The sequence below is a fragment of the Eumetopias jubatus genome, unplaced genomic scaffold, assembly GCF_037043125.1.
Source record: "Eumetopias jubatus isolate StellerSeaLion01/CBP00866 unplaced genomic scaffold, mEumJub1_p1.0 scaffold_10, whole genome shotgun sequence".
NCBI lineage: Eukaryota > Metazoa > Chordata > Mammalia > Carnivora > Otariidae > Eumetopias > Eumetopias jubatus.
Genome location: NW_028274816.1, coordinates 64,812,325 through 64,837,792, shown reverse-complemented (window position 1 = coordinate 64,837,792; position 25,468 = coordinate 64,812,325). Strand labels below are relative to the sequence as shown.

General features: G+C 46.1%; 1 protein-coding gene and 1 long non-coding RNA gene across 10 annotated transcripts in view; one reads left to right on the top strand and one right to left on the bottom strand.

Moving 5' to 3' along the window:
• Nucleotides 1–27: 27 nt before the first annotated feature.
• Nucleotides 28–18,785, top strand: LOC114200968 (uncharacterized). Of its 3 annotated transcripts, none has more exons than XR_015769084.1 (4): nt 28–781; nt 8,184–8,639; nt 14,820–15,181; nt 16,347–18,785. It is a non-coding gene; the product is annotated as an uncharacterized LOC114200968 (long non-coding RNA). The 3 variants fall into 3 exon arrangements; XR_003607557.2 differs by having other exon boundaries at nt 14,820–16,807; nt 17,467–18,785; XR_015769083.1 differs by having other exon boundaries at nt 14,820–18,785.
• ZNF274 (zinc finger protein 274) overlaps nt 17,706–25,468 on the bottom strand; it is a 23,504-nt gene continuing 15,741 nt past the window's right edge. For 6 of the 7 annotated variants that reach the window (XM_028093293.2, XM_088026997.1, XM_028093296.1 and 3 more), the window contains 4 exons: nt 24,015–24,497; nt 20,806–20,906; nt 19,499–19,646; nt 17,706–19,040 (listed from right to left, as the gene is read on the bottom strand). In XM_028093293.2, coding sequence (XP_027949094.1) covers nt 18,139–19,040; nt 19,499–19,646; nt 20,806–20,906; nt 24,015–24,497 — 1,634 coding nt within the window. In that variant the 3' untranslated portion in view covers nt 17,706–18,138. The remainder of the gene's footprint in view (nt 19,041–19,498; nt 19,647–20,805; nt 20,907–24,014; nt 24,498–25,468) is intronic. The other variant, XM_028093297.2, reaches the window with a different exon arrangement.

Genomic DNA, 25,468 nt, shown 5'->3' with positions numbered 1-25,468 from the left:
GTCCCAGAAGGCAGCGCGGCGGCGGCGGCGGCGGCGGCCGTTTCTCCCTGCCCGCGTCCCCGGCGGCGGCCTGAGCCTCGAAGGGGGTCCTTTTCCCCTTTATAGCGGCCCGTGTTGTGGTACAGACAGTTGTTTTTCTTAGGCTGTGTTCCGTGGAGTACTTCTCCCCGCAGCCCGGGTTCACGGACGCGACGCCGAATGGAGGACGTCTGCGACCAGCGTCGAGGCCCGGGTTCGTGTCCGAACGGCGCTCGGCCGCCGCCTTTCCTGGTCGGCCATTCGGTCACCTCGACCCGCTGTGGGCGCCTTGAAGGGGGCTGGGAACGGCCGTCGACCAGAGCCCGCTACAGCGAGGCCGTCCGCAGCCATCCTGTGCACTCCGCGGAGGCTCCCAGGCAGGCAGGGGAGCGGCCTCGGTGCGCCCTGGATGGTCTTTGTCGAGCGTGGAAGCTGAGACCGGCTAACCGTAGGCGGGCCTCCTAGGTTTAGGATTGCTTGGAGGAGCATTATTTGGCTTTCTCCGGTTGGCCCTAAGTGGGACAGGGGCAAAAAATAGGGAAGCTGGCAGTTAGTGACCCAAGGGCTGACTGTTTGGGCCCTCTTGCTGCAGAGGTTACGGGTCCGTTCCATTACATATGGTCTGTTGTGTGTGCTGTCTCACTGCGTCGTGGGGTCAGAGCCTGAGGCCCGACAGCTGCTGACCCACCCCGACTCTCGAAGAAGGGAGACCGCAGGAACCTGCCCAGGCCGGCGGGAGCCTCTCTGGCTCTGCTCAAACCTCGTAAGCTCCTGAATTGTTGTTCCCTTGGGTCAGGGGTGCTCTGCTTGGACTCTTCCTGGGGCTGACCCAACAGCCATCATTTTTTTTTTTTAAGATTGATTTATTCATGAGAGACAGAGAGGCAGAGGGAGAAGCAGGGAGCCCCATGCGGGACTCGATCCCAGGACCCTGGGATCATGACCTGAGCCGAAGGCAGACGCTTAACCATCTGAGCCACCCAGGCGCCCCAGCCATCATCTTCTTAAGTACTTCATGCTTATTAACAGGACCCTGCAATTTGGAGATTCTTCCAGGAGGTCTGGAATATAGCTTCCAAAGGGAGAATCTTGATGAGTGGCCTCGTGCCTCTTGCCGTGTTACTGACTTAGGCAAGGGCCTTCTGGCCAAGGAGAAATGACGCATCTGCTGGGGGCTCCTGGGGAGGTTCCCTTCAAAAATGGACATAAGACACTAGTATGTCCTCTTTCATTGTCTCTGGACAGTGTTGTCTGCGTATAACGTGCAGAACAGTACTGCCATGTCAGCACTTTGACGAAGCCCAAGAGGCAAGCAGTCGACATGCTGAGAATGGCAGAGCAGAAAGATGGAAAGAACCAGAGTTAGTAATGGGATCCTCTTTGAGTCACCGAGTCAATTAATGTTGTCTCTGTCCACCTAGGGACTTTTCCTAATGATATCATAAATGACCTTGGTTTTATTATGGAAAATTTGTTTTTTTTAACAAAAAAGATTTTTATTTATTTGACAGAGCACAAGCAGGGGGAGCCACAGGCAGAGGGCAAGGGAAAAGCAGGCTTCCCGCTGAGCAGAGAGCCCAGCTCGGGGCTCGATCCCAGAACCCTGGGATCATGACCTGAGCCAAAGGCAGACGCTTAACCAACTAAGCCACCCAGAAACCCCAATTATGGAAAATTTCAAACATACAAGAGTAAGGCAAATAGTGTGATTAAAACCCATGCTTCCCTCCATGCATTTATCCAGCTTCATTTACTGTCGTCATTCAGCTTTTTAAATTTAATCTTATCCCCACTTGCTCCCAGCCACCATGGGGTTATTTTGAAGCAAATCCCACATCATTTCACTCATAAATACCTAAGATTCTATCTGTAGAAGAGAATGAGTTTTGGTAGAATAGGAAAATCCATAGAGAAGCTAAATAAGTGGTTGCCTAGGGCTGGGGAAGTTTGAGGGAAAACGTGAGTGATTGCTACATGGGTATCAGTTTTTTTGGGGGGGTGACAAAAATGTTCTAAAGTTGATGGTAGTGATGTTAAAACAGTGTATTAAAAACCATTGAATTGTACACTTTAAGTGGGTGTATGTGAATTATGTCTAAGACTATTTAAAAATCAGTACATAAAGGGCCACCTGGGTGGCTGAGCCCGTTAAAGCATCTGCCTTCTGCTCAGGTCATGATCCCAGGGCCATGGGATTGAGCCCCATGTGGAGCCCCCTGTTGAGATCCCTGAGTGGGGCTCCCTGCTCAGCGGGCAATCTTTTTCTCCCTCTGCCCCCTGCTCATGCTCTCTCTTGATACTCTCTCTCGAATGAATAACTCTTAAAAAAAATTCAGTACATAAGGGTGCCAACATTTATTGGGAAAAAAAGATACAGTGGGGAAGAAGATGACTTTTAAATACATAACTACAGTCATTAACACACCTAAAAAATATTAGCAGTAATTCCTTTAATACCAAATATCCAGTGTTTACCCCACTTGTGTCCATTTTTTTTACATTTTATTTATTTAAATTAGGATCTGAACAAAGTTCACACTTTGCATTTGGTTAGTGTGTGCTTAAGTCTTGTAATTTATGGATTTCCCCCACATGTGCTTTTTCCTTTTGTTTCTATTTGTTGAAACCAGGTAAATTTTTCCCATAGGATTTACTACACTCTGGATTTTGGTGATGGTATCCTTATGTCATTTCTTGTTGCCTTGTTTTTCCTGTAAACTGGTAGTTGGATCTAGAGGCTTAATTGGATTCAAGTTTGTATATTTGACAATCCAAAGTGGTGCATGTGTGTTCTTTTGCATCATCAGAAAGCGCATAGAGGTACCTGGGTGGCTCAGTTGTTAAGCGACTGCCTTCCAGCTCAGGTCATGATCCCAGGGTCCTGGGATCGAGCCCCGAGTCAGAGAGCCCGCTTCTCCCTCTCTTCCCTGCTCGTGCTTTCTCTCTCAAATGAATAAATAAAATCTTTAAAAAAGAAAGAGAAGAAGAAAGGAAGAAAGCGAAAGCACAGAATGTCTGGTGCACTTCTGTGTTTATTGTGATGAAGTGTTGACAGCCTGATTCATCTATCATAGAATTGTCCAGCATTTTTTGCAGAATGGTTTTAGCGGTCATTGCTTATACCTGCTATTTCATTAGGAGTTATAAAATGGTAGTTTTCTAGTTATATCATTTCTTCTGAATCTTTTTGCTGGAATTCTTCCATAAGAAAAAAGTTTCCTTTACTAATTTTTTGGTTACCCTGAGGAGGTAGAGTGTGTTCAGGAAACACAGGATAAATGCTTCATTCTTTGCCTTTGCTTTGAGAAAACAGATGTGCTAGCAATCTCCAAAGGTAGCCAGTGAGTATGTTTTATATACATAGATTTTTAACGTATTCTATGTGTTTTAATCTGTTGGAGTGAATAATTTGATGCTTCGGTTTTCCAAATGGTGGCCACGAGCAGCTCCCTCAAGCTGGCTTCTGTGTTCTTTCGACATGATCTGAGTAGGTTTTGATAACTTTGCTTTCTAGTCAGAGAAGATGTCACAAGGCTCATTCTGTAAATTTCCTGCCTCTGCCCTGGAATTAGCTACTTCTCTGAGGAACCCTGGTTCTTTTTAGTGGGAAATGTGTTTTAGAGATCTGGGCACTAGGAGTACCATACTACTAGGGTAGTTATTGTTATAAACCTCTTCAGTGGACAAAGTTGGGATATATATTTTTAAGAGAAAACAGATTTTGGATTTATCTTGATAATTCTAATTCAAATTTAGGAATTACAAGGCTTTAATTTATTATTATTGCTGAAATCTTGGTTCCTAATGACATCAGGAGAATTACTTGGTTTATGTTTCAAATTATCTTCAATATTATTAGGGAGAATTCAAGATTTCTCTGCAATTCTTTTTGTCCTTAGACTATATCTCCACAGTGACATTACTGTGCTCTAAAGTTACTAGAAATAATTATTATCAATGTGGTAACCTTTTCACTGAATATTTTCAGTTTTTAGAGATCACTTTATTATTACTTTTTAAGATTTGATTTGGGGCACCTGGGTGGCTCAGTCAGTTAAGCATCTGCCTTCGACTCAGGTCGTGATCCCGGGGTCCTGTATTGAGCCCCACATTGGGCTCCTTACTGAGCGGGGAGCCTGCTTCTTCTCCCTCTTTTTTTTTAATTTTGTTTATTTGACAGAGAGAGAGAGAGAGAGCACAAGTAGGCGGAGTGGCAGGCAGAGGGAGAGGGAGGAGCAGGCTCTCCGCTGAGCAGGGAGCCGGACAGGGAGCCGGACGTGGGGCTCCATCCCAGGACCCTGGGATCATGACCCGAGCCGAAGGCAAACGCTTAACCGACTGAGCCACCCAGGCGCCCCAGTAAATAAAATCTTAAAAAAAAGAAAGACTACGTCTAATTATTAAAAAAAAAAGAAAAGATTTTGTTTATTTGAGACAGAGAGCACAAGGAAGTGGGCAGAGGGAGAAGCAGACTGAGCCCGATTTGAGGCTCGATCCCAGGACCCCGAGGTCATGACCTGAGCCGAAGGCAGACGCGTAACCGACTGAGCCACCCAGGCACCCCTAGAGATCGCTTTAAAAAAACCTAATTTGGGGCACCTGGGTGGCTCAGTCAGTTACGTGTTTGCCTTCGGCTCAGATCATGATCCCCGGGGTCCTGGATCAAGCCGGGCGTCTTGATCCCTCTCCCCTCCCCCGACTTGTGGCTCTCTCTCTTAAATAAATAAAATCTTTAAAAAAAATTTTTAAAAACCTAATTTATATTAATACAAAACACTTTTATGGCTCCAAAGCGAAAACTACAAAAACAACGTATACTCAGAGAAGCCTAGCCTCTATGCCTGCTCTTCCCTCTATTGCTGCTCTCCTCCACTGGTAACCATTTATGTAAGTTTTGGATTATCCTTCCATTTTATTTTTTTCCCCTTCACTGCCCCCCACTTCTTCCATTAAAAAATATATGTATATGCAAATAACATTCTGCTTGCGTATTCTACCCCCTTCCTTAGGTAAAGGTCCTATACCACACATAGTCCTGTGATGTACTTTGTTGTTCCCACTTAACCATTTGGCTGGGGAGACCACTGTCTGACAGTTGTCCTGGGCACTACTGAGTGGCAGGATGGCAGTTCCTTCCATTAGCCCTCTATTGATGACATATAAGCTGTGTCCAGCTTTTCGCTATTAAAAATAGTGCTGCATGGGGTGACTACGTGGCTCGGTTAAGCCAGACTCTTAGTTTTGGCTCTGGTCATGATCTGAGGGTCATGTGATTGAGCCCTACACTGGGCTCCATGCTCAGCAAGGAGTTTGCTTGAGATTCTCTCTGTCCCACCCCCAACTTTTTCTTTTTCTAAAATACAGTAAATCTTTAAAAAAAAAAAAAGTGCTGTAATGGATACTCCTGTGCTTGGGTCATTTTGTATTTCTGCCAGCGTATATTTGGAATAGAATAGAAGTGGGATTGGTTGGTCAAAGGTAAACGTATATGTACTTTTGCCCAATTCCTCTCCTTTGGCGTTGTGCCTTTTTGCATCCCATGAACAACGTAGGAAGGGTGGACAGTCTCATCAGCTGGTTGTGGCATCAGACTTTGACTCTTTGCAAATCTGATAGGTAAGAAATAGTATTTCAATGTGTAGTTCTAGTTGGCATATCTTTATGAGTAAGAATTTCTCTAATGAGCATCTTTTAATATGTATAAGATGTATAAGAACCATTTTATTTCTTGTTCTTGAATTGTTCATATTTTGCCCATTTTTCTGTAGGGTTGTTAGTCTTTTACTCTAGTTTTACAAGTTCTTTGTTGGCAATATTTTAAATAGTTTAAATTACAAATTGCAGTTTTTCAGTTTGTAATCTTTTTTCTTTTATGTTGGTAATAGTGTTGTGGTTTTTTTCCCCCCATGTTAAAGTTTATCAAATTTATCATTGTTTTTCTTTATTGCTTCTGGATTTTGATTCGTGGATAGGAAATACCATAATTATGGGGGAATTCACCTATGTATCTTCTACTACTTATGTAGTATTAGATGAATAGTACAGTACTTCATCCTAGTTTATGGTGTGAGGAATGACTTCCATTTTATCTTTTGCCATATGGCTCTATAGTTATACTAGCGAAATAGTTTACAATTTTCCTCACTGTTCTGAGGTGCCTCTTTCATCATACACTTAATTTCCACATGCATTTGAGTATTTCTGGATTTTCTGTTGAGTTGACCTGTCTATTCATGTGCCAATATTACAATTTTAAAATTATATTAAATTTTGTACAGCTCGCCCTCTCTCATTGTCCTCCTTTTTCAGGGTGATTCTGGCTCTTCTCACTTTTTTATTATTAAGCTCTTATAAATTGGTGGAGGGTTGAAAGAGGAGCTAATAATAATAGTAATGACAGTAGCAGTAGATTAAGGACCTACTGTCAGCCCTGTAAAGCACATGTATTAACTCAGTACTTTTCTCAGCAATCCTGTAAGATAGACACTATTTTTTTTTTTTTAAGATTTATTTATTTACTTACTTGACAGAGCAAGAGAGCACAAGTAGGGGGAGCAGCAGAGGGAAAGGGAGAAGCAGGCTCCCCGCCGAGCAGGGAACCTGATGCTGGGCTTGAGCCCAGAACCCTGGGATCATGACCTGAGCTGAAGGCAGACACTTCACCGACTGAGCCACCCAGGCGCCCCAAGATAGACACTATCTTAACTTCCCTGTGAAATAGCTAGAAAAACTGAGGCACAGGAGAGGTTAAGTAACTAGCTCAAGGTGGCACAGCTGTTAAGTGGAAAAGCTGAGATTTGAACTGAGACCATCTCACTCCAGAGCTTGGGTTTTCCCCACTACCTGTCAGTTTTAGACCAGACTGAGTCCTTCAACTCCTGGTTTGGTCTCAGCTGTGTCTCCTTTTCTCCTGGAACCTCAATTTCCTCATTGCTGCCAAGAGGAACCCTTAACTGGAGCCCTCAAAGTCAGGGTGTTCAGGCTGAGTGTTGGTGCCAGTGTCAGGAACCACTCCACCTCACACACAGGAGGGAAGGTTGTAGGCAGAAGCAGCCCAGAGCATCCCACCCTGGGACTGGATGGAACGCTGCTGATTAGCTCTCCTTTGACCCAGCTGGGCCTCCTAGGTTTGGATGTGTTTCCAGCTCCAAGAACAAAAAGATCACTCTGTCTGACATTAATTATCCAATTGGACAGCCCCTCACACAATTCCAGAGGGCACCACTCCCTTATAGGGCATTGCTCGCTCATCCTTTTTCTTCCCATTTTGTGAGTTTTTAGCTTCTTAAACCTGCTTTTCTTTCTCTTGGTGTTGTGAATGGAATTTCTGCCGTTGGCTCTTCTCAATGCAGGTAGAAAAACCCCAGTGAGATGAGAGCCAGGATGTCCCCTTTGCCGGTAAAGCTGCAGAAGGCTACTCTGTAGAGTAAGAAGACTTGTCAGCCAGCTGGACTTCAGATGTTGTTATGCCCTCTTTGAGAAAATGTTAATCTCTAAATATAGCCTCCCAATTCTGATGGTCTCATCCCCATTATGCCCCTGATGATACATTTCTGTTAACATCTTTGTTTCCTGTGAGTGTTGAACTTTACCCCACCCTGTATTCCTGGAAAACAGCAGCAGTGGAAGAAATCTCCCCAGCCTTATGTTCCTGGAGAAGTATTACTGCATGCAAAACCACCATTCCCCACTTGAATTAGATAAGACCCCAGATAACACCCTTGTTTATCTAGGATAAGGCCAGACACTTTCCCATCCTTTGTCTCATACAAGATTAGCTGAACTATTTGTCCCTGTTGATCAATTGGAACAAAATATTTGTTTTTTTATAAAGATTTTTATTTATTGAGAGAGAGAGAGAATGGTAGAGAGAGAGCATGAGAGGGAAGAAGGTCAGAGGGAGAAGCAGACTTCCCGCTGAGCAGGGAGCCTGATGCGGGACTCGATCCCGGGACTCCAGGATCATGACCTGAGCCGAAGGCAGTCGCTTAACCGACTGAGCCACCCAGGTGCCCTGGAACAAAATATTTGTGACCTTGGGGTGCCTATCTGGATCAATCCATAGAGCGTGCAACTCTTGATCTTGGGGTTGTGAGTTCAAGCCCCATGTTGGATGTAGAGCTTTTTTTTTTTTTTAAAGATTTATTTATTTATTTATTTCACAGAGAGAGACAGCGAGAGAGGGAACACAAGCAGAGGGAGTGGGAGAGGGAGAAGCAGACTCCCCGCCGAGCAGGGAGCCTGATGCGGGGCTCGATCCCAGGACACTGGGACCATGACCTGAGCTGAAGGCAGACGCTTAATGACTGAGCCACCCAGGCGCCCCGCGATTATTTTAAAAAAGGTAAAAAGTATGTATTTGTGACCTTGATATGACCAAACTTTAGTTAATCTCTCCTTCCCACAGGACCCTAAACTCTGAGGTACCATCAGCTTGGGCAGCATCAGAATGCTAAATAGCCCCTCAACACCCCTCAGGAAAATCAGGTGACAGAGGAGAAGGAGAGGGAGGAGAGGAGAAGACGTTCCTTGATCAACGGTCCAATGCCTGTTCTTTTTTTCTAGCAACTCCATAAAAGCAAAGCCTTTTTCTGCCTGACCTTTGAGAAGCAGATCTTGTGGTGAGAGCTTCCTCTCTATTACTGTAGTTTTTTCCAATAAAGTCTCTCTTTTAAGCCCAGATTTTTTTCATTTGACACCTGCAAGGTTTTGGGAGGGTTTTCACTGTTAAGCCCCAAAAGACAGTTATTGCCGTGTCTTCATCCCAGCTCTCCCAACCCCCTCGAGCACCGTGCCTGGGGTGGGATTAAAGGCTTCTGCTAGATTTCATATTTAAACAGAGTTTGAGAGTCTGTGTCTCATTTAATACCTAAGATGTGCCAGGGGCGCCTGGGTGGCTCAGTTGGTTGAGCGACTGCCTTCGGCTCAGGTCACGATCCTGGAGTCCCGGGATCGAGTCCCACATCGGGCTCCCTGCTCAGCGGGGAGTCTGCTTCTCCCTCTGACCCTCTTCCCTCTCTCGTGCTCTCTCTCTCTCTCTCTCAAATAAATAAAATCTTAAAAAAAAATACCTAAGATGTGCCTGAGAGTGCAGGTACAGAATGAATCTGGCAGAGGGCTTCTTGTTGCTGAGAATTTGATTTCAGCTAGTAACAGGATCCTATTGGCTTAGCATAGGGGAGAATCCTCTGGTGCTTTCTGGACCTACTAACTAATGCCACATGGGACAATAAATGCCTTCTCCCCTCTTCCAATTTAATCATTTTGGTTGTCCGTGTTAGCAACGACATAAACTGCTGCTGGCTGATTTCAGGCAGAAAAAGGCCCTATTGGAAAGATTTCAGGCAAGGAAAGCTGGAGAGGTAGGCATGGAAAGGGGCTGGAATCAAGGGAAGTGGCAGCAGAGACCTTCTAGCCAGGATGCTTTCCTTGGCTCTGGTGCCCCACACATGCCTCCAAGTGGAATATGGTATCTCTGGAACTTTCTGTGCTTGTCAGAGTGATGTCCTCCACTCCCCACCCCACTAAGATATACATATCATAACCCCTGGAATTTGTAAATATGTTACCTTATATGAATGGCAAAAGGACTTGGCAGACATGATCAAGCTAAGGATTTTGAGATGGAGAGATTGTCTTGGATTATTTTGGTGGGCTCAATGCAATCATGGGGTCCTTATAAGTGAAAGGAGGAGGCAGGAGAATGAGAGTCAGAGAAACAGGTGTGACAAAGGAAGCTGAGATTGGACTGTTAAATTACTGATGGGGGCCACAAGTCAGGGGATGCAGACAGGCTCTAGAAGCTGGAAAGGCAAAAAACCTCCAGAAGGAATGCAGTCCTGCTGACTGCTTCATCTTAGCACAGTGAAACCCATTTTAGACTTCTGACCTCCAGAAGTGTACGATAACAAATTTGTATTGTTTTAACCCACACAAGTTTGTGGTAAACTTGTAAATATAATTTACAAATAATTTTAAAAATATGCAACTATTTGTAAACAATATGGGATCCCTGCGCATGGGTCCCAGCATGTATTTTTCAAGCACTCCAAGTGATTTCCAATGTGCAATCAGGGTTGAACACCTCTGCAGACATCTAAGAGAGCTGGTAAATTAATGCTGGCAGAATTCTGCATTCTTTTAAAATACTAAATGCATACACTAAATATTTTGATACCCATAATACTTTGTGAGGTACTTTTTATTTTCTTCATTCTAAATGCAAAGAGATTGAATCCAGAGAGAGCAAGTTCAAAATCAACCAGTTAGGAAGTGTTGCTGACAGGATTTGAACTCAAGTCTTTTTGCCTTGCTACACTGAGTCTTAACTCCATCATACTGCTGATGCTGCTACTCCTTCTGTCAAATTGAGAGACTTTAGTTTTTAGAGCAGTTTGTTATTGCTTGAGGAATGCTTTTGGTTTCCATCATGGGATGCTATGCCCCTTGAATCTTTTTTTTTTTTTTAAGATTTTATTTATTTAATTTATTTTTTTAAAGATTTTATTTATTTATTTGAGAGAGAGAATGAGAGATAGAGAGCACAAGAGGGAAGAGGGTCAGAGGGAGAAGCAGACTCCCTGCCAAGCAGGGAGCCCGATGTGGGACTCGATCCCAGGACTCCAGGATCATGACCTGAGCCGAAGGCAGTCGCTTAACCAACTGAGCCACCCAGGCGCCCAAGATTTTATTTATTTATTTGACAGAGACACAGCGAGAGAGGGAACACAAGCAGGGGGAGTGGGAGAGGGAGACGCAGGCTTCCCACAGAGCAGGGAGCCCGATGCGGGGCTTGATCCCAGGACCCTGGGATCACGACCTGAGCCAAAGGCAGACGCTTAACGACTGAGCCACCCAGGCACCCGCCCCTTGGGTCTTTTGCCTAAAAGATGAGCTGGAAAGGTGAGCTAAAGGAAAAATGTGGGATAAAGGTCGGTGCATACAAGCAGATGAGCAGTAAAGGTTAGATCTTGGGGTCTAGCTGGTGACAGTTTCACAGCCTTTGGATCCTTGTTCGCACCTAAATGTTTACAGATAAGTCACCTCTCCAACTCCTCCCAATTCCTCCTCTTAACATAAAAATGAAAGAGGACCTCGGCTCCCTCCATTGTGATCTCAAACTTTCTAGTTGGGTTCTTCTTTCCTCTTGTCTCTTGGCTCAAGTGGAAGAACCTGAAGGCAAAGCATCCCCTGAAGGGAACCAAAGCTACTCCCTCAAATAATAAGGACTGCCCTGAGCCAGCAAAACCCCACCTGTGATTGACCCCAAGATAGTGATTGATTTGACCATCAGTGCCTACCTACCTTCACATACCCACCCACCTTTGCCCCACATTTTCCTTTTATAAATGTGGAAGTATTTTCAGCATTTTGGGAATAGTCTTTGAGACATTAGTACACTGTCTTCCTGGGGTTGGCCTCACTGAAATAAATTTCTTTCTTATTTCACCACCACCTGTCTCTCTGCCTTTGGATTTTGTTGGCATTGAGTGGGCGAACCTGGTCTGTTAGGACCACCCAGGAGCTTGGGCTACAAAAGCAGCTCATATTTCATGCTAAGTTAAGATGGTTCATTAGGACGTAGTCCATCATCTTCTCAGTCTGCTGGATTCCTGAATAAAGTCACTTTCCTTACCCCAACATCTTGCCTCTCCACTTATGGACCTGTTCCACTATGAGTGGAACAAGCTTGGACTGGTTACATCACCACTTTCCCTCCAGAGCTGGATGTGTTCTCTGAGGGCCTGACCCCTTCTTCTCCAAGAACAACTTATTTTAACTTGGGCTTTCTTCCCCAATCTTTCTACTCAGAAAGGTTGAGATGGAAGGACAGTGGAACCTTAGTCTTGGACTACGGCCCTGTCTCAGGTGGATAAAGTAATGAAAATAATGGCAATCATATTCAACTAAAAAAAAATCCTGCGGGGCACTCAGGTGGCTCAGTCAGTTAAGTGGCTGCCTTTGGCTCAGGTCATGATCCCAGTATCCTGGGATCAAGCCCCACTTTGGGCTCCCTGCTCAGCAGGGAGTCTGCTTCTCCCTCCCCTGCTCTTGTGCTTTTGCTTGTTCACTCTCCCTCTCAAATAAATAAAATCTTAAAAAAAAAATCCTGTATAGGGGCACCTGGGTGGCTCAGTCGTGGAGCGTCTGCCTTCGGCTCAGGTCATGATCCCAGGGTTCTGGGATCGAGCCCCGCATTGGGCTCCCTGCTCCGCGGGAAGCCTGCTTCTCTCTCTCCAACTCCACCTGCTTGTGTTCCCTTTCTTGCTGTGTCTGTCAAAAAAAAATAAAATCTTAAAAAAAATCCTGTATAACATCAAATTGCTACTTTTTAATTTTGCTCCAGTATTAACAACACTGGATCTATCCCACTCTGTCCACCCACTCCCTGGCCCTTTAAGGTAGGGTAAAGCTAGCTGGCATACATTGATTACATTTATAGGGATTCTCTCTGATATGAGTTCTTTGATATTCAGTTAAGTGAGAATTCTAGTTGAAAGATTTTGGACAGTTGTGACACTCATGAGATTGCTCTCCAGTGTGAGTTCTCTATGCCCTAATAAGAACTCCAGCTGAAAGATTTTCCACACTGAGGATACTCATGCAGTTTCTCTTCAGTATGAATTCTCTGATGAGTAACAGTGAGAACTCCGACTGAAGTATTTCCCACACTGAATATATTCATAAGGCTTCTCTTCAATGTGAGTTCTCTGCTGTGAAATAAAGCCAGAGCTCTGAAAGATTTCCTATATTGACTATACTCATAAGGCTTCCCTCTATTATGCTTTCTTTGATAAATATTAAAATCAAGGATGTGACTGAAAGATTTCCCAAACTAATTACAACAGAATAGTTTCTCTTCAGTGTGAGTTTTCTGATGCCTAATTAGTTGAGATGTCCTACCAAAAGCTCTACCACATTCATGACATTCATGGGGTTCCTCTCCAATATGAATTATAGAATGTCTAACAGGGAAGTCCAGCTGAAAGGCATCCCGTGTTGATTATTCATAGTTTTTCTTGGGCATGAGTTCTTTAGACTGTTGAATAAACTTTATGGATAAATTTTCTGAAATTGAAGCCTTCTTGTATTCCTGAAATAAACTGGTCAGAGTGTTTTTCTTTAGATACACTGCTGGTTTGATTAAATACTTTCTTTTCTTTTTAAAATATTTTCAACATATATTCATAGATGAGTCTGAATGATAAATTTTTTATACCATCTTTATCAGATGGGGGTATTATGTTATCTTCATTATGAAGCTGTCCATTTTGTTTTGATGTGGAGTTCTTTAACAATTTGGAATAGTGTTAGATTTAAAGTCAGCTATAAAGTCTCCTGGGCTTTGTGTCCATGTCACTTCCATGATAATTATTTTATTTTAGTTTTCTGCTGCTTCTTGGGTCACTTTTGTTGTATTTATATTAGGAAAATGTCCATATAGTTCTGTGTAAGTTCTTATAATTCATCTTTTCTGTACCCGAGGTTATCTTTTTTTCTCATTTATAATTTTGTTTTCTGAATCAGGCTTGTGAGGGGGTTTATCTATTATCTTAACTCTTCCTTTCTCTTCCTTTCTCCATTTCATTAACTTTGGCTTTAATCTCAATTAACTTGATACATTTCTGTTTCATTTTTGGTTTATTATTACTGTTTTTCCAATTCCTTAAAGTAAAATATTCTTTTTGATAATTCTACTTTAATAATACAACCAAGGTCGTAATTTTTCCTGTTATACAGCTTAGCTGTGCACCATTTATTTTGTTGTGTTCTCGTTTTTGTTATTTAAAAAAAGATTTATTTATTTGAGAGAGAGTGCACACATGCATGCATGAGCGCCGGGGGAGGAGCAGAGGGAGAGGAAGAGAATCTCAAGCATACCCTCTGCTGATCACGGAGCCTGATGCAGGGCTTGATCCCACAACCCTGAGATCATGACCTGAGCTGAAATCAAGAGTCAGATGCCCAACGGACTAAGCCACCCAGGAACTCCGTGTTCTCTTTTTAAGGTAGTTAATAATCTGATTTTATTTTCTCTTTGGTTCAAGGATTAGTTTGGAAGTTATTTCTTAATGCTCAGGAAATTAAGATAATTTTATAATGTTATTATTATTCACCTATACTTTTTTATTATTCACTCATACTTCTGTTAATTTATGATCAGATATGTCACCTATAAAAATTTATATTTAATATTTGTTAAAGTTTTTTGTGATTAAGCACACATATATTCTTGAAACCATAAGAGTACAAAAATCCTACATACACCTATTAAATTGAATATTTATTCAATTTTTCAGTGTTTATTTCATATACTAGATATGTCTGATTCCGAAGGCAACATACCAAATTCCTTCTCCACAGTTGCTTTTTCTTTTCTTTGCTCTAATCAAGTTCTCCTTGTATCTCAAATTGATTTTGGTTTTAAGTGCCATTTTTTAGTTGCATATAGGTTTTAAATTATAGTTTCTTCTTTTATAGTACCTTGCTCACACTGAAATGTCTTTGTTCTCTTCAGACCTTTTTTTTTTAAGATTTTATTTATTTATTTGAGAGAGGGAACGAGAGAGCACAAGCGGGGGTGAGGGGGAGGCAGAGGGAAAAGCAGACTCCCCACCAAGCAGGGACCCTGACACAGGGCATGATCCCATGACCTGAGCCAAAGGCAGACACTTAACCAACTGAGCTACCCAGGTACCCCTCTTCTATGATCTTCCATCGGACATATTTTTCTAAGTATAATTGAAGCCCCTATGAGCAGGTGGATGATTCTCATGTGGGCTTTGAATTTTTTTCTCCAGGCATTCAAGGACTGCTTGTTGAGCAAGTGACCCAAAGCATGTACATCTCCCAGCTCTGCCACTTCTACTTCTGTCCCTTTGCACAACTTGCTGAGTTTCCTTCTGTTCACCCACAAATCAGGAAGAATACTGCTGGCCTGGCAAGGTTATTGTGCGCCCTAAGAAGATACTGAAACGAAGCAGGGGCTCTGACGGTGGTCCAGATTGTTGGCTGTCATTAAATGCCAGCTTTGAAGAGTAATAAGGGTGGTTGTTTCTGTGTTCTGTGATCCGAGGCTCTGAGAAAAGCCAGGTCTCAGCTTGTGAACTGGGCCGTTTTCTCCAGCCTTCAGATGACTCATAATTCTACCTCATCCATTTCTGTAAGTGCAGCTGCCTCTCCCCCAGATGTTACATTTGCATCCTTTTCTAGCAGATAACAGTCCTTGTCCCAAGCTCACAAAAAAAGTCCGATCATCCTACTCATCCAGACTGTTAGACTTTTCCTACCTAACCAATCTCCACATTTCTGTAAGAACTGAGATTCGTTCCAGTAGAATCAAACCACTAGTTCTCTTTGGGTTGCCAACCCCAGGCACAGTGTCTGCCCCTATAACCTCCAGCAGATCCAGTGCTTCCCATTGAGATACACCATCCCTTATGGCACAGATCAGCACCCATTGGTAGAAACTTGCAAATCATGTATACCCCATGTTTTAGTTTGCTATCAATGCAGAAACAAATTACCACAAAGTTAGTGGCTTGAATACAGATTTGTTATTTTACCATCCTGGAGGTCAGAAGTCTATCACTGGGCTGAAATCAAGATGTCTCCAGGACTGTGTTCATTCTGAAGGCACTAGAAAATGAGTCCATTTCCTTGCCGTTACCAGCCTTTAGAAGCCACTCGCATTCCTTGGCTTATAGCCCTGCATCACTCCAATCCCTGCTTTTGTTATATCTTCCTCTCTTACTCATTCATACCCTTCTGTCTCCCTCTTATAATGACCTTTGTGATGACATTGGGCCCATGGGGATAATCCAGGATGATCTTCCTGTTTCAAAATCGTAACATAATTGATCACATCTGCAAAGTCCCTCTGGCCATGTGAAGCACCATTTTCACAGGTTCTGGGGACCAGCAGTGGACACCTGTGGGGCTGTCACTGTGCCTCCCATGATCCCCCAGGAGATTCAGAGACACTGAGCCCTGATGGCAAACTCGTGAATGTAATGGTGGGTGCTGCTGATATGAATTATGTGTGGGTGGGAAAAGATGGGAAACCACCAGCTTCATATATTCGAATCCTGCATCATCTCATCCTACTTTAAGGGAAGTGGGAACTCTAACCTTCACTTCAGAGATGAATTTCTCTGGCCTTCTAAAGCAGTCACCTGGATTTCAAATTTGGTCCCTTTCAGTAAATGACCCCAAACCTCAGGGTCCCTGGATGAGCTGCTAGGCAAGCTCACCCTCATCTGTTCACCCTGAGGGGATGATTTCTCCTCTCCTCATTCACCACTCAACATCATGTGCCCTTGTCACAGTTTCAGCTGATAACACCACTTCCGTTTCCCTGAGGAAACAGAAAACCCCAGCATCCTTAATGACCTCATCTCATGGAAGTTACACAGCTTGACTTCTGCCAACCCTATGGATGGAAGCAGTCACCAGCCCAGCCAGATTCTAGGAATGGAGGAAAGGCAAAGCATTTGTAGCCGTATCTGAAACCACCACAGATGTGAAAGCAGTCAGCTCACCTCCTTCAGTGACCACCTTCTGGCAACAAATCAGTGTATGACGTTTCAGGATGAGCTGACCTCGTTTGAGGACATGGCTGCGGCCTTCACTAGTGGGCAATGGGCATCATTGTGAGGCCACTCCCAAGGTGAACAGACATCCCTACATCATCAGGACTTGGAAAAGGAACTGATGTTCTCCACTGAAAAGTGCTCTGTCTCCCCTAGAAAGATCTGCCAACTGTGTAGTGGGAGGGCAGCAGGCCCTGGTAAGTTCTTCAGCCCCTGTATGTTTAATCTCTCAAAGAAGTTAACATGTGAAGATGTTTAAATGTGATACAGCAGCCCTGTGCCCTGTGCCTGATGCATGAAGGGCAACAGGACAGCTGGTGTGCCATCAACATTCTCCAGGCACCTGGCCTCCTGGCCCCACTAGTCTGTCTCCAGGGGCTATTCACTTCTGTAGAGAAAGGAGCGAGACACTCTCACTCCAGAAGGCATGACTGTGCCTCACCCTTGTCAGCATGAGCCCAAGGGCTCTTAAGAGGCGTGCTCAGCAGCATTCAACCAATATCTGATGAGCATAAGTTCAATATCTGACCCAAGAGTTTTAGAACACGTTTTGAAATATTACGCACAACTCGAGAGCAGAGGTGAAGTTGTGGAGCAAGGGGTGGGATGGGCTGCAGGTTACAGGCTGTGTGACCGGGAGAAATGATTTTAATCTGTCCTTTCATGTAAAAAAATGAAATGCGGGCATCAAACACATGCCTTAATGCTGCCAGTTTCCTGCTGCTCAACTTGGTGATGAGCATCCGGCCAGGGTAGTTCCTTCCCTTGAAGGAGTCCTGTAGGAAAAGTGGAAATGTGAATCGAATGAACGTTCCCGGGAATTTCCCACGCTGGCCTGGGGTTTCCTTCCCACTAGGTCTCCAGTGGTTGTTCAAGATTTCCATTCCCTGAACCTAACATTCCCTGCATGTTGATGATGTTCTAAGGATCAGAATGAGCCATTCATCCTAACTCATTTGGAATCTTGGGCCGGAGGGACTGCAGCCTTGCGTGGAGTCTTCTAGAACTGGTCTGACAATCTATTTTGTTTTAATGCTGCTTACTTTAAATATCAGATTATTAATGAAAAAATATTTAATAGGTGGTAAAAAGAGATTCTATCACAGAAATAGTTTATTTATCCTGTTCTCTTTTAGTCCTTGTCCATATGCATAAATACTTTACCACAAATATAATATCAGTGCACAGACTTTTTGGTACCTGGCTTTTCAAACTTACATTATAAGCATTTTCAGGTTTCACGAGTATCATTTTTAATGACCAAATGAGCAAACAAATTATAATGGCAAATCAAGTGAGTGAAAAATTAAATGTTTTTCCAACCTATATTCATTAGCAACAACTCCCCACCAATTTGCTTATTTACTCATGTGCAGGGTGGTCTCCCTGGTTGTCCTTTGGTCTTGAGAACATCATCACTCAATGCTGCTTTTCACATTCAGTTCTGAATGCCAACCAGGTCTGTTCGTGTTACGCTGCAGGATCAGGCTGAAAAGGCATTGTCTCTTCAACTGGCTCAGCTGGAGGGCTATGAGGTAGGCTGTTTCTTCTTGCATTTTACCCCACTGTGTGTCTTCTGATGCCCAATGAGGTGTGAGCTCTGGGTGAAGGCCTTTCCGCATTTGTTGCACGTGTAGGGGCGCTCCCCGGTGTGCGTTCTCTGGTGCCTGATGAGATGGGAGCTCTGGCGGAAGGCTTTCCCGCAGTCCTGGCACTGGTAGGGCTTGGCTCCAGTGTGAGTCCGCAGGTGCTGGGAGATGGCCGAGCGGTCATTGAAGGTCCGCCCACACTCATGACACTCAAATGGCCTCTCTCCTGTGTGGACTCTCTGATGCTGTGTGAGGGAGGAGCTCTGAACAAATGCCTTCCCACAGTCCTGACACACGTACGGCTTCTCTCCTGTGTGGATTTTTTTATGTACAGAGAAGTATCTTGGGTTTCGGAAAGTTTTGCCACATTCGCTGCATCGGCAAACTTGGCTCCCTTTGTGGATTCTTGTGAATGTGATCTGCTGAGCGCTCCGGCTGAAGGCTCTCCCACAACCACTATTTTCTCTGGCTTTTTCCCCTTTGTGGCCCTTCTGATGAACTTTGACACACGGACCGCGCGTCACCTTCTTAACCTGCGAGCCACGCTTGCGCAAGCGTTTTCTAGGGAGAGTTTTCTGGAGTGAAATATGGCTTGTGACAAGGCTAGTGTTTGCCCGGGATGGGGGGCTTTTCTGAGGGAGGGTTTCTTCCTGAGTTGGCCCCACCTGCTTCAGTGCTGTGTCCAAGACTTCCTGGGCCTCACCCTGTGAGACGTCTCTTGACGTAGGGGACCAGGTGTCATCCCTTGAGAATTCTTCCATTTTCAGGTCATGGGCTGGTTCCTTCTCAGGAATGTCAGACTTTGTAGTTAACTCTTTACTTTCCAGTGTAGTCTCCCACCCTGAAAGTACCCAAAAGGTGTGCATATAGTAGAGAGACAGTGCTAAATGGGCTGACAGTATGACATAACCAAGTATTCAAAAGCTGTTTTTTTTCCCAAGTACAGTCATACAACCTGGGGGAACTATGAAAAGCAGTGAAGCAACAAAGAAAGGAACATGAGCTTGGCAATCAGGAACGGGGCTAGAACTGGGAGCATTCTCCTGGCTCTCCGACTCCTCTTACGCCTTCAAGGTGGGCAGCAAGTCAGTCCTTCACTGGACACGAGGCTGCTGCTGTCCACACAATGCCCACCCCTCTAGGGCCACAGGGCCAGCTGAAGGCATGGACCGTGCAAGGAACACTCAAGGGCATGCCCAGTTCTCACACCAGGCCCAGAGAAGGCAAGAGCCCAAACTCAGGGCCTCTGGTGCTCCCAGTCCCAGAAGGATGGAATGGCCAGCATGGGCACAGCCTTACCCACAGATACCAGGTGTCCAAAGGTTTCCAGCATCACATCGTGGTACTCGGTCCTCTGTGTCAGGTCCAGCAGCCCCCACTCTTCCTTGCTGAAGTCCACGGCCACATCCAGGAAGGTCACTGGTTCCTGCAATGCCACAGTCTGTGCCTGCTCAGCAGGAGGGTCATTGACAGGGACAGAAGGAAGGACAACCAGGGCCTCCCAACAGAGTCCACTGTGCTGAGGATGCCCCTGTTCTGGGGTTTGCTTAGATACACTGACTTGGGCCATAAGGGGCCCAAAGAATCCCTTCTCACAAAATCAGAGGCTGGGGCCCAGGCTGGAGGCAGAGTCCTTGCTTCACTAAGAGCTGCAAGTGCCATAAGTAAACTGCCTCCACTCTACCCAACCCCGTATGCAGCTCACCCTTTCCCTGCAACTTCCCACAGAAGACTGCCCCTGAGACGAGCCCCCCTACTAGGCACACCCCCCTTCTCCTGGGAATAGTCCCTCCACATGTGCTAGAACCAGCCCCTGCCCTTGTGGACTGGGGCTGCTTCGGGGTCGGGTGGCCAGAGGCTGCACTGAGATCAGTCGTTTCTGGGCAACTGGCCAGAACTCTGGCATGAAGAGGGCTCCCAATGGCACTCTGCCTGGATCTGGGAGGTCTTTTGCCCCTGAGGGGCAGAGCCTGCTTCAGAACGAATGAGAGAAAGCAGAACCATGAGACCAGGACTCGACAGGCATTCCTCTCTCTCATCACTGGGAAGCCCCTGAATATAGCCTTGCCTAAAGCCTACCTCAGACCACTCATTATGTGAGAGCCAATAAATTCACCTTATGCTTGAGCCAGTTGTGAGTCACTTGCAGCAGAAAGAATCCTGACAATGCCACACACAGCATCATTCAGTCGCACTCTCTGAGCCTCCATGGTTAGCAAGACAGGAATAGTGCTGTTTCATCTATGCCCTGGCTCTGGGCTATTTTTGAAGCAAATCCCAGACATTTTTTCTGTCATAAACACCTAAATATGCATTTCTGAAGGACAAGGGCTCTCTTGTTCTCACCCAGATCCAGACACGGTCTGCATGCCCCTGCCTGGGGCTCCCAAGTGTCTATAAACACTTGGCCCCTTCCTTTTGCTTCCAAATTTCTTGACTTCCAGTCACTGTGCCCTTTCTTGGTCTCCATGGTGGCAGCAAGGCAGTCCAGCCCTTCACGCTCAGAAACTCTGAAAGGCCTGGCTGGTGGAAGATGGGGTATGGGGGAGGTCCCCTCACAGGGGACGCTGTGACCAGAGAAGGAAAGGGTGGCACTCCCCACTCACCTCAGGTGGTGCCTTCGCCGGCCAGGTAGTCATGTTCTCCTCCTTTTCTTCCTGAGGAGCTGTGGTCTGGAGAGAGCAGGAGGGGTCCTGGGCGGGTAATGCTGGGAGGAGACATTAACACAGGAGTCAGCCAGGTGTGGTGCTACATCCAGGACAGGGCAATGACAGCCATGTTTCTCTCTGGGACCCATGGGGCCAGCACACACACCGTATCCTGCTGTTGCTGCTGTGAGGGCTTCCGTGCCCACGCTTCTCCTCAGCAGCTCCGGTCCCCACTCTGGCTCCTCTTCACAGCCCGCGGCCCAAATCCCCACACTTGGATAGCTCAGGGTGCATCATCCCATGTGACTCGAGGGCACTGGTGTCCCCACTGCTGAGACCCCGATCTCCCGCCCTCTCCAAGAACTGTTCTGGATCCAGTCCCTCTTCCGAGGCACCTGCCTCATCTCCCCATCCGCCTCAGCGACTGGCCTCACACCTGTCCTCCGAAGCAGAGCCCCCATTTCTGGTCTCCAGGTACTCCACACTCTTCCTCTTCCCCTCTTTTCCATGGAGATTGGGACTTGCTCTGATTCCCAGGACTGGACCTATTCTTGTAACACACGCCCATCTTGATGAGAATTTTATCAAGTTCCCTCCACCTCAGAAAACCGTTCTACCTGGCCTTGCGGCCCCCTTTCAATCACAGCTCCTTCATGCCTGACTCTTCATCTGTCCCCAACTGGTCCACGGGCTTCTGTAGTGATGACTCCACACCCACCACCAAGGGGAACACGTGATGTGACCCAGGCTGGCCCACCAGGCTGCTGCTTCCTTCTGGCCACAATGATTAGCTCATGGATGAATACAGGGCCCACAGCTAGACAATCAGAGCCAAAGAGGCTTTTGTTGGAACACTGAGGAAAGAGAACTTCTGTGCAGGGAGCCCCCACATGGAGACAGCTTGCCTGTGAGTGAGCTGACAGACACCGGCAGCAGAAGTGTGACAGAGGAGAGGAGAGGAGTCCCGAGGACACTGCAGGAGCTCCTGGGTCCAGCCATGCCTAAAGCTTGAGGATCGCCCTGCGACTTTTTCAGTAAATTCTCCTCCCTTGGCAATCACAACCGAGAGCCCCAACTAACTTGATCACAAATGCAGGATTCTCAGAGTTCTCTGGAAAGCCTCTTCCCACCGTCCTCTGTGATATTAACTGATTTCCCATCCACCCCCAAGGTGTAAAATGTGAGACCGACTGGCTTTCATCTCATGAGCTCTACAACTGTCTCCTTGGCATCTCTATCAGTTTCCTATTGCTGTAACAACTTGCCACAACAGTGGCTAAAAATAATGCAAATTCAATTTTTTATGATTACGAGATTAGAAGTCTGACACCAACCTCACTGGGCTAAAATCAAGGTGTTGGCAGGGCTACCTCCCTTTTGGAGGCTCTGGGGGAAAATATATTCCTCACCTTTTCCAGTTTCTGGAGAACACCTAAAATACTTGGCTTCTGGCCGTTCCTTGTGACACCCTGCTTCGCAGTCACATGTCTTCTCCATCTCTAATGTTCATGACTGCCTCTTTGGAGGTACCCTTGTGATTACATTTGGGCCCACCCAAATAATCCAGGATAATCTCCCCATCTCGAGATCCTCAATTTAATCAATGGCATCTGAAAAGTCACTTTCACTGTGTGAGGTTACATATTCGGGTAAGCAAGGAAGCAGTGTCCGTGTTCCATGGAGCTCAGCCTGACGGAAATCAAGTTTCATGCAATCTCACCCCCAAATGCATCCTACACATACACTCCCATCTCAGCTCCCCACCGTCACTCCTGCCCTAGCCACACCTCGTGGAGGGCATGGTGACAACTCTGGGTGGCCAATCTGCTTCTCATTTTGACCCTGTTCTCTGTCCACCATCCAGAGCAAGCTGCAACCTGGTAAATCTTTAAAGCTCAATCAGAGCATGTCCCATATCTCTAGGGAGGGCTCATGGATCGGTTCCCACTGCTTTAGAATAACACTTCTCATTGCTTTAGGACAACATGAAAATCTCTTCAACAGCCCTGCCAGCCCTGCCCCTGCTCCCTTCTACTATAGACCTACCCAGTTTCTCTCTGATTTTGGAGTATACTGTTACTGCTCCCATTTTGGGCTTTCATAGGTGATACTCCCCTGCTTGGCACATCTTTCCTGCCCACTTCTTTTTTTTTTTTCAAGATTGATGTATTTGCTATAGAGAGAGAACACGTATGTGCATGATTGGGGGAGAGGTAGAGGGGAGCTGGAGAGGGAGAGAGGGAGAGAAGCAGACTCTCAGCTGAGCGTGGAGCCTGCCTTGGGGCTCAATCTCATGACCGGAGCCGAAATTAAGAGTCAACCGCTTAACCGACTGAGCCACCCAGGCGCCCCCTTCCTGCCCACTTCTGAGTTCCACTCCACACCAGGTGTTGGCTACAGCAACTTGCCTCCAGGAGACCCGCCAGCACCCTTGAGTTCTTCTCAACCCCACCATTGTCACATGCATATCTGTTTGTCAAATTCTCATCATTCCTGCTGGACCTAAGGCTTGCTGAGCTCATGAGTCTACATCTTGACTGTCTTGGTCACTTTACCCACATCCTCCACCAAGTGCATGACATCGGAAGGCACTCTGGGAGGGGCGCCTGTCTGGCTCAATTGGTAGAGCATGTGACTCTTGATCTTGGGGTTGTAAGTTTGAACCCCACGTTGGGTGTAGAAGTTACCTAAAAAAAATAAAATCTTAAAAAAAAAAAGAATGCATTCTGGGAATATGCCTAAGTGACTAAAATCATGTTTTCTATTAGTCGTAGTACAGCAGGGATCCCAAAAGGGTGAAAACGAAGGATTTAACTGTAAGCTTCTCTCAGAAGTCTGGGGTGGGCTGGTTAAAGCGTAGTCCCAGATCCTACCCAAAGGTTTCAGTAGCTGTGAGGTGTGGCCTGAAACTTTCCATTTCCATATATAGGTCCACGGATAAGGCCACTCTCAGATCCCTTGACCTAGAGACAGTGGTAGGTACTTCAGCAAGGAAGTGTCTAAAGTTCTGACTCAAGAACATGTTCAGGAGGCAGATGCCCTTGGCCTAAATGGAGAGAGAGCAGGACCCTTCCCCGACCTCTCCCAGGAAGCCTTAATTCTTCCTTCCCCCATCCTCCCAGATGCCCCCACAGGAGGGTCTCTCGCCACCCGTCCATTGCACTTACTTTCCTCCTCAGATATCCAGGTTACATCCTCCACCAGGGACACTGCCTCCTGACAGTCCTCTGGGTGCTGCGACTCCACCCACATCCGGAGCTTCCTGGGCAGTGCGCCCAGGAACTGCTCCAGCACCAGCAGCTCCAGCATCTGCTCCTTGGAGTGCGCCTCGGGCCGCAGCCACCGGCGGCACAGCTCACGCAGCCGGGCCAGGGCCTCTCGGGGCCCTGCCACTTCCTCAAAGCAAAAGCCCCGGAACCTCTGGCGCGCGGCCTCGGGATCAGCTGGATGCTTGCCTAGCTGTTGAGTGGGCTCCCCGAGCACATCTGGGCTCAGGCCCTCATCTTCAGCATAGAGGGCCCGGATCTGGGCGTTTCGGGGACGAGCTACCTCTTGGTTCAGTGTGAGGACTTCAACGACTTTGATCTTCATCAGGGGATTCCCAGCAGGAAGAGGATCCAACTGAGGGTCCACATGAGCTACAGGATACTCTGTAAGTCAAAAGCACAGCCAGACAGATGGCCAACAAGCGCGTGAAGATGGTCAACATTATCTGCCACCAGAGAAAGGTGAATCAAAATCACTGTGAGATGCTGCCTCATACGCACTAGGATGGCTACTACCAAAGACGGATGGTAACAACTACTGGTGACGACGTGGAGAAACTGCTGGTGGTGGGAATACAGAATGCTGCACGATTCTGCAGAACAGTCTGACAGCTCCTCAAACACTGAAACGCAGACTTGTATCATGACCTAGGAGCTCTCCTAGGCGTGCATCCCAGAGAAATGAAAGTAGATGTCAACACCAACCCTTGTACAGGAATGTTCAGAGCAGCATTATGCCTAAAAGCCAAAACAACTCGAAAAGTCCATCAAATGAAGGGTGGATAAATAAAATGGGGTCTACCCACACAATGAAGTATTATTTGGCAGTAAAAAGGAATGAAGTACTGACCCATGCTACAGTACGGCTAAACCCTGACGGTATTATTGCTGAGCGCAAGAAGTCAAACACCAAAGGTTATTCATGCTATTCCATTTACATGAAATGTCCAAAAGAGACCAACATAGACACAAAGTAGATCAGTGGTTCCAGGAGATAGAGCATTGAGGCAACTGGGGGGTGCTGGCTAATAAAAATGAAGTTTTTTTGGAGGGTGATGAAAATGCTCTGAAATTAAGATCGCAGTGATGGCTACACAACCTTGTAAATATAATAAAAACCACTGAACTGTACACTCTCAACAGGTGAACTTTGTAAATTATATTTCAAAACAGAGCGGGAAAAAAGCAAGAGGCAAGGAGGATTAAGAGACCTATGATGCTGTACAGGTGTGCAGCCACACACACGGAATAGAACCTGATCCTGCCTCCACGGGAGCCAAGAAGGTAACTGGGAAAGTCAGGGGCTCTGTGTCACAAGAGCATCTGCTGAACACAACCCCAGCACGGCCCCAACA